The 13,815-nt window shown below is 43.0% G+C and overlaps 1 protein-coding gene across 2 annotated transcripts in view; it reads right to left on the reverse strand.

The window, feature by feature from the left end:
- Positions 1 to 3,764: 3,764 nt before the first annotated feature.
- Positions 3,765 to 13,815, reverse strand: part of sumf2 (sulfatase modifying factor 2) — a 30,796-nt gene continuing 20,745 nt past the window's right edge. For both annotated transcript variants that reach the window (XM_048612637.1, XM_048612636.1), the window contains exons 6-8: positions 11,621 to 11,676; positions 5,037 to 5,121; positions 3,765 to 3,949 (exon numbers count right to left, since the gene is read on the reverse strand). In XM_048612637.1, coding sequence (XP_048468594.1) covers positions 3,780 to 3,949; positions 5,037 to 5,121; positions 11,621 to 11,676 — 311 coding nt within the window. In that variant the 3' untranslated portion in view covers positions 3,765 to 3,779. The remainder of the gene's footprint in view (positions 3,950 to 5,036; positions 5,122 to 11,620; positions 11,677 to 13,815) is intronic.

Raw genomic sequence — 13,815 nt, forward strand, 5'->3', positions numbered from 1 at the left:
ATATATATATATAAAAATGATTTGGAGGAAAATGTAACTGGTCTGATTAGTAGGTTTGCGGATGACGCAAAGGTTGGTGGAATTGCGGATAGCAATGACGACCATCAGAGGATACGGCATAGATTGGTGACTTGGGCAGAAATGGCAGATGGTGTTTAATCTGGAAAAATGAGAGTACGGTGAATACTGACGCATGTAGGAAGGTCTAATTCAGCTGGAAAATATACAGTAAATGGCATAACCCTTCAGAGTACTGATAGGCAGAGGGATCTGGGTGTACAGGTACACAGATCATTGAAAAAGTGGCAACGCAGGTGGAAAGGGTAGTCAACAAGGCTTGCCTTCGAAGGCCAGGGCATGGAGTTTAAAAATTGGTAGGTAATGTTGAAGCTTTATAGAACCTTAGTTAGGCTGCATTTGGAATATGGTGTTCAATTCTGGTCGCCACACTACCAGAAGGATGTGGTGGCTTTGGAGAGGGTACAAAAAAGATTTACCAGGATGTTGCCTGGTATGGAGGGCATTAACTATGAGGAGAGGTTGGAGAAACTTGGGTTGTTCTCACCGGAACAATGGAGGTTGAGGGGTGACCTGATAGAGGTCTACAAGATTATGAAGGGCATGGGCAGAGTGGACAGTCAGAAGGTTTTTCCCCAGAGTAGAAGAATCAGTTACAAAGAGTCTAGGTTTAAGGCGTGAGGGGCAAGGTTGAAAGGTGATGTACGGGGCAAGGTTGAAAGGTGATGTATGAGGCAAGCTTATTACACAGAGGATGATGGGTGCCTGGAACTCACTGCCAGGGGAGGCAGTGGAAGCAGATATAATGGGGACTTTTAAAGGGCATCTTGACAAGTACACAAAAACGTTGGATTTGGGGAATATGGTTCGCGGAAGGGTAGGGGGTTTTAGTTTTGACAGGCAGCATGTTGCTGAAGGCTTAGAGGGCCGAAGGGCCTGTTCCTGTGCTGTAATTTTCTATGTTCTTTGTTCTAGTCTATATCCTGCTATATCCTCTGACAATCACTATCTCAATATTTCCAACCTTTGTATCATCCGCAAACTTACTAATTACACCAGCTACACTTTCCTCCGAATCATTTATATACACCACAAACAGCAGAGGATGGTGGAATGCACTGCCTGGGAGGATAGTTGAAATGTGAAACTTCAACATCTTTAAAAAGTACTTGGATGAACACTTGAAGTGCCATAACATTCAAGGCTCTGTGTCTAGAGTAGGCAAGTGGAAATGGTGTAGCTAATAGTGTACTTTTGGTGATATACACTTGATGGGCTGAAGGGCTCTTCTTTACTGTGTGATTCTATGATTTGAGAAGTTGATAAATTTTTGATTATCAATGCATACACGGTTACGGGGACGGCATGGGTAGAAAAGACGTGGAAAATTTCCATCAGCCACAAAAGTATTAAATGATGGAATATGCTCAATTGGCTGAATGGTCTATTACTTTGTAACTGTGTTCTCCAGGTATAGAGAAAAAGAATTAATAGGATTCCTGAGCTAGCATTTATCACCTGTCCCTAATTCACTTGAACTGAGTGGCTTGCTAGGCCATTTCAGAGGGCAGTTTAAATGTCAACTACATTGCTGAGAGTCTGGAGTCACATTCAGGTCAGAACCAGACAAGATTTTATGGAAACGTAGAAAATAAGAGTAGGAGTGGGCCATTTGGCCCTTTGACCCTGCTCACTATTCAATATGATCATGGCTGATCTTAACACCATGTTTCCAATTTCTCCCCATTATCCTTGATTCCTTTAATATCAAAAAAAGATATCTTTCTTGAATATACTTGGCCTCCACAGCATTGTGGAAGTGAATCCCACAGGTTGACCTCACTTTGACCAAAGAGATGTTTCCTCAAGTCGTAAACGGCCTACACAATATTAAGAGAATGTGACCCGATTCTAAACTCTCCCTGCATCTAGTTGGTCTAGTCCTGTTCAAATTTTATACGCTTCAATCAGATCCTGTCTCCTTCTGCTAAACTCCAGTGAGTACAGGTCCAATCAAACCAATCTCTTCTCAGACGAAACTCCTACCATCCCTGATATCAGCCAAGTGAACTTCTACCGCACTCCTCTATGACAAGTATATGGTATCTTAATTAGGGAGACCAAAAATGCACAGTACTTCAGGTGCAGTCTTAACCAAGCTGTCTATAACCACTGTAAAACATCCCGACTTCTGAACTCAAAACCTCTTGCAATGAAGGCCAACAGACTATTTGCCCATTTACTTTCAATGTATTCATTTTACTTCCACTGGTGTACAAGGGCATCCCCAGATCCCTTTGTACATCCACATTTCCCAATATATTACCATTTATATAATATTCTTCCATTCAGCTTTTCACACTAAAGTGTATAACTTTACATTTTTTCCATATTCTACGGCACCTGTCAGGTCTTCGCCCACATACAAAATTGTCTGGATCCCCTTGAAGCCTCCTTGCATCCTCCTCACAATTCTCAATCCATCTGCAAACTTGGAAATAATATTCCTTCCCTAAAGGCAGTGAACAAGATGGCTCTTTACGAGAATCCACAATTTTAAATTCCAGATTTATTCTGAATTCAAATTTCACCATCTGCGACGTTGGGATTGGAACTCATACCCCCAGAACATTAGGATGAGTCTCTGGATTACTAGTCCAATGACATTACCACTAAAACACCACCTATCAGTCAAACAGTGAGAAGGACAGCAATGAACTTCAAGCAGACAGAAAAAGGATGGTGAAATTAACAGAGTATATAGCAGATAAATTTTAGTAGAGAAGTGTGAACTAATAAAATTTGGTAGGAATAAGGTGGAGAGGCAATAGAAAATAAAAGGCAAAATACTAAAAAGTGGATGCAGGTAGAGAACTGAGATATAAGTGCACAAATCTCTGGAGGCAGAAAAGGTCAAGATCAGCGGGCATTTTTAAAAAAAATTCAGTCAGGGAATATGGCTTTCGCTGGGTGGACCAGCACATGTTGTCTATCACCAATTGCCCTTGAGGTGATGGCAGTGAACTGCCTTCTTGAACTCCTGCAATCCATGCCATTAGGGATGCAATTCCAGTCCAGCTTTGAAGAGACCTCACTTGACAGACTGAATGACCTCCTCCTTGAGAAAGGATGTACTGGCACTGGAGCGGGTGCAAAGGAGGTTCACTAGGTTGATTCCGGAGTTGAGGGGGTTGGCTTATGAGGAGAGACTGAGTAGATTGGGATTATATTCATTGGAATTCAGAAGATTGAGGGGGGATCTTATAGAAACATATAAAATTATGAAGGGAATAGATAAGATAGAAGTAGAGAGGATGCTTCCACTGGCAGGTGAAGCTAGGACAAGAGGGCATAGCCTCAAGATTAGAGGGAGCAGATTTAGGACTGAACTGAGAAGGAATTTCTTCACCCAGAGGGTTGTTAATCTATGGAATTCCTTGTCCAGTGAAGTAGTTGACGCTACTTCAGTAAACGTTTTCAAAAAAAAAGGTAGATTTTTTTTGAACAATAAAGGAATTAAGGGATACGGTGAGAACGCGGGTAAGTGGATCTGGGTCCACGAAAGGATCAGCCATGATCTTATTGAATGGCGGAGCAGGCTCGAAGGGCCAGACGGCCTACTCCTGCTCCTAGTTCTTATGTTCTTATGTTCTCCTATGCAGTGACTAATCTATGATTGGATGAGTTGGCGTAAAAATGTTCAAAAAAGGCCAAAAATACAAAATCAATGGCTTCAGAGAAGTATTGCAAGATGCAGAGTTCTACCTGCTGGTAACCCGTGCTTTGTGATTGAATGATCCATCTGCACTGTCAATCCAGGAGGAGCCACGCAGGACATGCATCTTCTGAGCGCTAGCCTTTGAAGGAAGACCTCGTGGAGAATATTCCGAGTCCGTCCATTCCCATACATTTCCTAGCATGTCATAGAGGCCTGAACAAGGAACATAAAGAAAGTTACTTTCAAATGCAGACATTTTTATTTCAATAAACCTGCTACTGATGCCAGTAAATGATTCCAGTTAAATCAATCTTCTTTTCTCAGCAGTCATTAAATGCACTTGGTGAGCTTACAAATGTATCTGCATGTAAGTAATAATTCAGGGGAGAAAATGAGAGACAGTGACAGAAAGTCAGAGACCTATAGCACAGAAAAAGTCATTTGGTCCATCAAGTTTGCACCGGTCAGAAATAATGACCTAAATATTCTAATCTCATTTTCCAGCACTTGGCCTGCAATCTTGCATGCCTTGGAAAAATACTGTTTGAATTTTGGGGGTTCTTGCCTTTACCACTCTTACAGGTTGAGAGTTCAGATTCCAACCACTCTCTGGAGGAAAAGGTTTTTCCTCACATCTTCCTTTAAACCTTCTGCCTCTTATGCAGAATCTGTGCCCCTGGTCATTGATTGCTTCACCAATGGGAAATGTTTCTTCCTGTCTTCTCTCTCTATACCTCATTATTTTATATATTTTAATCGTGTCCCTCTCAATCTCCTCTGCTCTAAGGAAAACAATCCCATTCTGTCCAATCTCTCTTCATAAACTCTCCAGCCCAGGCAACATTCTGGTAAAATTCTCTGCACACTGTCCAGGATTATCACATGCTCCTCCTATAATGTGGATTACAGAACTGACGTCAAACCCTGGCCCAATGTTCTTTACAATTCCAGCAAAATCTCTCTGCTGTAAAACCCTACGCCTCGTCTAATAAAGGCAAGTATTCCATATACCTTCTTAGCCACTTGATCCTGTCCTCATATCTTCAGGGCCAGTGTATATGCACACCAAGCTCCTTCTGATCCTCAGTGTTTCCCAAGACCCTACCACTCATCATGTAATCCCTTGCCTTGTTTGTCCTGCACAAGTGCATCACCTCAAATTTATCCTTATTTTAAAAAGTGAGAATGAGTGTGTATAAGGAGGCAGAAACAACTGGTTTTCAGCTGGGGTGTATTTATAAGATGATCAAGATGGGGTGCACTGAGCTCCAGAAAAATGTTGACAGTGACAGACTCTTACCATAGTTATTTTGCGGTGGAAATGCATTTACAGGAGATACACCATGATATCCATCTTCTACTGTGTCTTCATCTGGAAATTTTCCCTAAAAGGACACATCCAGAAAAAATTACCACAGAAGTCAATGAGAACATGAGTAAAATAAAATGAAACTCTTTTAGAAACACCTAAAGAGTTAAAGGGTAGGAGCAAACAAATACAATAAACAGAAATCTTGCAGAGGCAGAGGGCATCGAGAGAGAGGGGCGCAAACTGAGTGAGTATGTATTTTGGGATTTTAGAGCAGCATGGGAATTTGGTGTAGAAGGAAAGAGATGCTGTTATTCTGCATGCTTTTTTGGTTCATAGCTTGTAAGGGCTTTTAACAGAATAAGCTGAAAACCCAGGATTGGGAGCCCAGCACAAAGCAAAGAGTGACATCACAGGAAAATGTGGACACTCACTGGGAACTGCAGAAGAGCTTGTGGGGAAAGAACAAGGAGTGATAAAAGATAAAGACACTTATTTCTAAACAGGAAAAAATAATTGGGGTGACATCACAGGGAAGCAGTGAGGAACCAGCTTTAGGGACTGAGACACCAGTACTGGGACAGAAAAGTGTAAAGTCCTTATTTTTATGGTCTGTGGTTTGTTAGAAATAGAGAGAAAGAAATCTGATTTGGTGAGTCGTGGGTAAGGTTGAATAATTTGCTCATAGTTTATTGTTTGTATGCGTAAGGTTCCGAATGGCAGGAGGACACGACTCCACAAAATACTCCTGTAATATGTGGGAAATGAGGGTCACTTCCAGTGACTACGAACGCAGAATGTGCGTTCAGCTGCAACTCCTGATTAGTCAAGTGGAGCAGCTGGAGCTGTGGATAGACTCACTACAGAGTTATCCATGACATCTTCACAGATGCATGTTTAGTGAGCTAATCAAACTATAAGTAAGGACTACACAGGCAGAAAAGTATTGTGTGACCACGAAGAAAAATAGTACGCATGGTCAAGTAGTGCAAGAGGCCCCTGTGGCCATTCTTCAACATCACCCCAACTCATTTCAAACAGATAGACTGTGTTAGATACTGTTTTTTTAGGGGGCAGGGGGAGGGAATGGGGGTTTGGCCTCTCAGGGGAAAATACTAACAAGTTTGTGCCAGTATGGTTGTCTTTGCTGCAGAGCAGGGGAGGAAAAGGACAGAGAGCTTTAGTGATAGGGAACTGACAGGCAACAGGGAAACTGACTGCTCTGTGACCAGAAACAAGACTCTTGAAAGTAATGCTGCCTTCTTGGTGCAAGGGTTAGCGATGTCTCAAAGGCTGCAGGGCATTCTGAAGGGAGAAGAAGGTGAACAGGCAGCAATTGTGGTACACATAAATACCAATGAATGGGGAAACAAAGAAATGAGGCCTTGCGATAGGGATTTAGAAAGTAAGGGAGTAGATTAAAAAGGAGGAATACTAAGGTTGCAATCTCCAAATTACTTCCAGTGTACACACTACAAGTACAGGAATAAAAAAAACAGGTCAGATGAATGCGTGGCTAAAGGGATGGTGTAGGAAGGAGTGCTTTAGATTTTTGGATTATTGGTACAGTTTGTGGGGTAGGTGGAGCCCATACAAGATGGGTTGCATCTGAACCAGAAGGGTCCAAAGTCCTTGCTGGGAGGCTTGTTTGTACAGTAAGGGAGGTTTCCATCTAATTTGGCAGTCAGACGGGGGACAGAGCAGATGTAAAGTTGGGAGCAAGGTTCAGTCAGATATAGGAGGAATACTAGGACAGGAGGAGGAGACATGGGCATGTGGGAGAACTGGAGAGATAAATTATAGAGATAGTAGGAACTGCAGATGCTGGAGAATCTGAGATAATAAGGTGTAGGGCTGGATGAACTCAGCAGGCGAAGCAGCATCAGTGGAGCAGGAAGGCTGACGTTTCGGGCCTAGACCCTTCTTCAGAAATGCAGGTAAATGCAGATAAACTATATCTATTTTAATGCACGAAGCCTGACAAGTAAGGCAAATGAACTTACAGCATTGATCAGCACATGGGAATATGATATTGCTGCAGTCACTGAGACATGGTTGAAGGAAGGGCATGAGTGGCAGCTTAACATTTCAGGGCATAGAAGGCATGATGTGGGCGCAGGAGTGTTGTGCGCAAAGTAAGAGAGCTAGGGGCATCATATTATCAATAAAGGAGACCATGACAGTAATGAGGGAGGACATCTTCAAAGGCTCTTCAAATGAGGGTAGAATTTAGGAACAAAAAAAAAAAAAAGGGACAATTACTTTGCTGGGATTATACTACAGGCCCTGCAATAGTCAGAGGAAAATAGAGGCGCAGAGGGGCGGCACGGTGGCTCAATGGTTAGCACTGCTGCCTCACAGCGCCAGGGACCCGGGTTCGATTCCACCCTCAGGGCAGCTGTCTGTGTGGAATTTGCACATTCTTCCCATATCTGCATGGGTTTCCTCCGGGTGCTCCGGTTTCCTCCCACATCCAAAGATGTGCAGGTTAGGTGGATTAGCCATGCTAAGTTGCCCATAGTGTTCAGAGATGCCTAGATTAGGTGGGTTATAGGGGGATGGGTCCGAGTGGGATGCTCCAAGGATCAGTGTGGACTTGTTGGGCCATAACAGTCTGTTTCCACACTGCAAGGATTCCATCATTATATGGAGGCAAATCACAGAACAAGTGTGAGAGGAATAGAGTTATAGTAGCAGGGGGTTTCAACTTTGCTAAAAATAACTGGGATTCCCTTATTGTGAAAGGGTGAAATTTTATGGTGAATCGAGGAATGCTTTTTGTGCCAAGATGTAGATTGCCCTACTAGAGAGGGGGCAGTGCTAGACCTAATCCTAGAGAATGAAGCTGATCTAGTGGTTGAAGTATTAGTGGTCAAACATTTTGGGAATAGTGACCAGTTTCAAAGTCATTATGGAATGGGATGAGGTTTGCGCAAAAGTTGTGTCTAAATTGGGGAAGGCTAATTTCAAAATCATTAGACAGGATTTTGCAAACAAAGACTGGGAGCAACTACTTGCAAGTCTACATTTGGAAAGAGGGAGTCTTTCAAAAGTAGTATAATGCAAGGTCAGTGCCAGTGTGTTCTTCCAAGTGTGAAGGGTAGCTGGAGAGTATGACGTGAAAAAAGCCATGGTAAGTACATATGGCTAGTACCAGAAGCCTACAGATGTTTTAGGAATCTGAGGAGGGAACCTGGTCAAATGTACATAGAATTTAAAAGGATCAAACAAGTTAATTTTGATAGGCGGACAAGGGCATTGAAATAGATCAAACATGTTAAGCATTTTGACACAGTTAAGCCAATTCTTTTATTTTTATAGTTAAAAAACAGACAAAATAAATTAAAAATGAAGTTTGTTTTGCATAAAGTTGAGTAGTTTGACCAATCGAATTGTACCTGGAATGCAATGTCTTACACTTACCTTTAAAATAAGAAAAAGTTTGAGTCTAGGCTATCTTTTGAGGGGGTTTGGTTTGATCCATAACACAAGTTTAAAGTGAGGAGTAAGCGGTTTACAGGAGATCTGAGGAAATAGATTTTCCACCCAGAGGGTAATAGAAATATGGAATGCACTGCCTGAGAGTGTGAAGGCAGGCACTCTTGCAACATTTAAGCAGCACCTGGATGAACACTTAAAATGCCAGGGCGTTAAAATGCCAGGGCATAGCAGGTGCAATTAAATGAGGCACATATGGTTTGGTGTTTGTTGGTCAGCACGGACGTGGTGGTCCGAAAGGGCCTGCTTCTATGCTGTTGGACTCTAAAAGAGACTTCACTACACAATACTGTCAACAGAGACATTGGATAGAATAAAAATAAATAATGATGAGGGACTTAAAAAGTTGACCGTTCTGAAAATAGTGAAATCTCCAGGTCTCAATGTGATGCATCCTAGAAGGATGGCAAAGGGAAGCAAAGTTGGAAATGAGAGAATGCCTGTATATAATTTCCCATCACTGAGTGTTATAGCAGCAGAATCAGAATACCTCACAAGGGACAAAAGGAGAACCTGGAGTTTAAAAACAGTGACAGAGAGAGCCAGGAGTTTATAGTCATAAGTCTGACAGCACAGAACAAGGCCCTTGGCCCATTGCGTCCATGCCAATCAAAAACAACCACAAAAACAAAATTCTAATCCCATTTTTCCAGCACTTGGTCCATAGCCTTGTATGGCTTAGCATTGCAAATGCACATCTAAAACTATTTCTTAAAATGTTGAGAGTTTCTACCACCCTTATGCTCAGTATTGCATACAGTTCTGGTCACCACATGACCAGAAGGATGCGGATGCTTTGGAGAGGGTATAGAAAAGGTTTAACCAGGATGTTGCCTGGTATGGGGGACTTTAGTTATGAAGAAAGGTTGGATAGATTGGGTTTGTATTCACTGGAATGCAGCAGGTTGAGGGGCGATCTGAAAGAAGTTTAAAAATTGTGAATGGCACGGATAGAGTTCAAAGTATTAGGCATTTTCCCAGGATGGAGGGGTCAATTACTAGGTGACACAGGTTCAAGGAGCAAAGGGGAGTGGGGATGTTTAAAAGATATGTGCGAGGCAAGTTTTTCCACACAGAGTAGTGGGTGCCTGAAACATGTTGCCAGAGGTGGTGGTGGAAGCAGACACAATAGCAGCATTCAAGAAACACATGGACAAATACATGAATAGGAACAAAATGCATCGGCTGATGAAAGCAAGCATCCCAAATGCCTTTTTAACATCTTTACGCAGGGAGATTGTGTTAGACTGGATTAAATAAGCTTGTCCAGGAGGAGTCCAGAAAAGAAACACAATTGTTATAGTACAGGAGGAGACCATTCACCCCATCATGCCTATAACTTGTTTTTATTCTTATCTAGTGTCAATCTTTTTCTCCCATCCAAATAATCATCCAATGCATTGAGCTTCGCTAGAACACTGCAGCAAGCCAGAGAAGATATGTTGGTCAGCGAACAGGATGGTGCATTAGAAGTGGCAGGCAACCGGTAGTTCAGGGTCTTATTTGCGGGAAGAACGTAGATGTTCAGCAGAGTGGTCACCAAGTCTACTTCAGTTGAGTTCAACAACTTCAGGGCTTGAGCTCTCCCATGTCCTTATCCCAATCCCCACACCCCAGCCCTTATCACCACAATATGCTATTACACACAACCCACTGAAAGCCATTAACAATCCCCATTAATAGTTATTCACCCCCCTAGTCAGATAGTCATCCACCCCTTTGTCCATCCAGCTGTTCTTCTCTCTCTTTGGGCTCTATCCCCATCCATAGTTTACTCCTTACCTCCTCCCCCCACCATGCATATAAACTGACATTTTCCTAGCTACTATCTCTTCTGAGGATAGGTCACTTGACAAGAATCGTTAACTCTGATTTCTCTCTACAGGTGCTGTCAGACCTGCTGAGCTTTTCCAGCAACTTCTGTTTCTGCAGCTGATGTGCTGGGTGCTGCAACTGGCTTCACCATTCAAGTGAGGGAAGTTGCAAAGGTTCATAATCCCAACGATACCCAACAATCCTTTAGGAACATAGTTTCTAAAATCAGCCTGTGAAGAAAACAGGTGGAACTTGAACCTCCTGGCTCAGACATAGGGACACTACCACTGAGCCACAAAAGCCCTACCAAACTACCCCTCAAGAAGATATTATCTTATCAACTTGCTCAAAGATGTTTTTACACATTACACATTCCTCCTGTGCAGCATAAAATCTGAGATATAACTCAAAGAAAACAGATCTGTCAAGCTTTCAGATATTGGATACAGTTAATCTTCTCCAGTTATGGTTTGCAAGCGAAAAAAGTTAAATTACTTTTAAGGAATAATACAAGGCTAGATTTAATATAAGAAACAGGAGGTTTACAGGGCATGAGAGGAACTTATTTTTTACCTAAAGGTCTGGAATTCTGCGCCTTTAAAGAGTGGTAGAGGCAGAAGCTCTCAGACCATGTTAGCAGTGGTGAGATTTGCATACACGATGTCAAGGCATATAAATGGGATTAGAGCACTTAGGTACTTGCTTTTGACCAACATAGACTTGATGGGCTAAAGGGCCTTTTATTTGCCGTTGTGCATGACTCCATGATTTCTGAAGCAGGTGAGACTTGAACATTGTGTTGCTGATTCAGCGGTAGAGACATGTCACAACAGGCCCTTTGTTAAAGGCTGCCCCAGACAGCAACACCCTCAAGCTGTAGATATTTTCTAAACAACATGTGCAGAGATGCTATTACGCACCTCTGGGGCAAGTGGGACTCGAACCCAGGTCTCCTGGCTCAGAGGTGGGCACATTACCACCGTGCCACAAGAGCCTTTTTAACCCTTTTGGGAAATGCAGATTCTCTCTGCAATCAAACAGCTAGATTCTGCTTGACAACTTTACTCATACCTAACGGTAGCAACTTGGAAGAGATAATGAGGGTGCTGGACCCCCATCAAGAATCACCAATTTCAGGATCGAGGCAAGTGTTTACTTATCTGCACCCATAACTATCCTCAATCATATCGAAAGATTGGCAAGTTGCAGATCATAAAATTCTATAATTTTAGTTACAATCAAAATTGGATACAACACACTACCTGCCAGAGATTTGTGCGATTTGGTTGAAATTTGTTTCCCCATGGGTATAGTCTACCTGAAAGCAGAAATAACAAGAATATCTTCAATTAAAGATCAAAACAAACAGAAGTCCTTGGCATTACACATAACTTTATCACAGGAGGATACCACACAGTACCAAAAGTCCAAAAGGTCGACAAGAGAAAACAGACATTGGAACAGGTCACAACTTGAGCTGCACATTTGGAAGCTAAATCACAACACAGAATGGCTTTGCCAAACAGTTTCATTTTTGCAATTTTCTAAGACACAAGGCAAAGAACCTGCAGGCATTTTGAGAAATAGTGAGAGAAGTTAAGAGGGAGAGGGAGCAGAGTACCAGGTAGGGGCATGTCACTTAGGGGAGTGGTTGTTGGGATGTCATGCAGGTGGGCAATGCTTAGAGTAAGGAAGAATGAAGTTAAAGCTTGTCAAAGCTCGGGGGCTTCAGAAGTCAAGGAGTCACAGAAACCTATAGCACAACGGCAAAACTTGGGGGCGGCACAGTGGCTCAGTGGTTAGCACTGCTGCCTCACAGCACCAGGGACCCAGGTTCAAATCCACCCTCAGGCGACTGTCTGTGTGGAGTTTGCACATTCTCCCCATGTCTGCGTGGGTTTCCTCCGGGTGCTCCGGTTTCCTCCCACAGTCCAAAGATGTACAGGCTAGGTAGATTGGCCATGCTAAGTTGCCCGTAGTGTTCAGGGATGTGTAAATTAGGTGGGTTACAGGGGGATGGGTCTGGGTGGGATGCTTCTGAGGTTCGGTGTGGACTTGTTGGGCCGAAGGGCCTGTTTCCACACTGTAGGGATTCTAAAGCAGGTCTGATCAAGGCATTGTGTCTTGGGTAGTGGAGGTTAGGCTGGCAGTACTTGGATCCGGAGCAGGAGTTGGGCAGGGGAACAATTGATTAAATCCAAGGTCACTGTGAACTATTCAGTACAGAGCGTCAATGTGGCTTTGTACATGGGAAACCATGTCTCACTAGCTTGACCGAGTTTTTTGAAGAAGTGACAAAGTAGATTGAAGACGACAGAGCAGTGAACGTTGTCTATCTGGACTTCAGCAAGGCATTCGACAAGGCTGCATATGAAAGGCTGGTTGGCAAAGATAGATTGCATGGAAACGGGACAGCTAGCCATTTGGATGGCTAATAGCAAACTGGCTTGAAGGCAGGAGACAAAGGTTGGTGAAGGGCTGATTTTCAGACTGGAGGCCTATGATTAGCAGTGTGCCGCAAGGATTGGTGCTGGGTCCACTGCTTTTTGTCATTTATATAAATGATTTGGATGTGAGTACAGGAGGTATGGTTAGTAAGTTTGCAGGTGACACCAAAATTGGTGGTGAAGCGGACAGCGAAAAAGGAGGTTCTCTCAGAGTATAACGGGACGTTGATTAGATGAGCCGATGGGCCAAGGGGAGGCAGTTGGAGTTTAATTTAGATAAATATGAAGTGTTGCATTCTGGTAAGACAAATCATGGCAGGACTTAGACACTTAATGATAGAGTCCTGGGAAGTGTTGCCAAACAAAGAGACGTTGGGGTGCAGGTTCATAGTTACTTGGATGTGCAGTCACAGGTAAGATGAAGACGATGTTTAGTATACTTGCCTTTATTGGTCAGTGCATGGACTGTAGGAGTTGGGATGTCATAAAAACCAAAATAACTGCAGACGCTGTAAGTCAGAAACAAAAACAGAAATTGCAGGAAAAGCTCAGCAGTCTAGCAGCATCTGTGGAAGGGTCACTGGACCCGAAACATTAACTCGCATCTGGAGAGAAATCAAAGTTAATGTTTCAGGTCCAGTGACCCTTCCACAGATACTATCAGACCTGCTAAGCTTTTCCAGCAATTTCTGTTCTTGTTGGGATGTCATGTTGCAGCCAAACAGGACATTGGTTAGGCCACTTTTGAAATACCGCGTTCAATTCTGGTCTCCCTGCTAAAGCAGGAATGTTCAGTGTCTGAGACTGAAGAGTGACAGACAGGCGTATACGTCGGGGTGGGGGCAAGGGGAGAGGAGGATAGTGTGAATAGTCAAGAGATCTGGATGGGTACATGAATAGCAAGGGTTTAAGAGGGATTTGGGCCAAATGCTGGCAAAGGGGACTAGATTAAATTTAGGATATCTGGTCGGGATGAATGTGTTGGACCAAAGTGTCTGTTTCCGGGCTGT

The sequence above is a fragment of the Rhincodon typus genome, chromosome 26, assembly GCF_021869965.1.
Source record: "Rhincodon typus isolate 14 chromosome 26, sRhiTyp1.1, whole genome shotgun sequence".
NCBI classification, from domain to species: Eukaryota; Metazoa; Chordata; class Chondrichthyes; order Orectolobiformes; family Rhincodontidae; genus Rhincodon; species Rhincodon typus.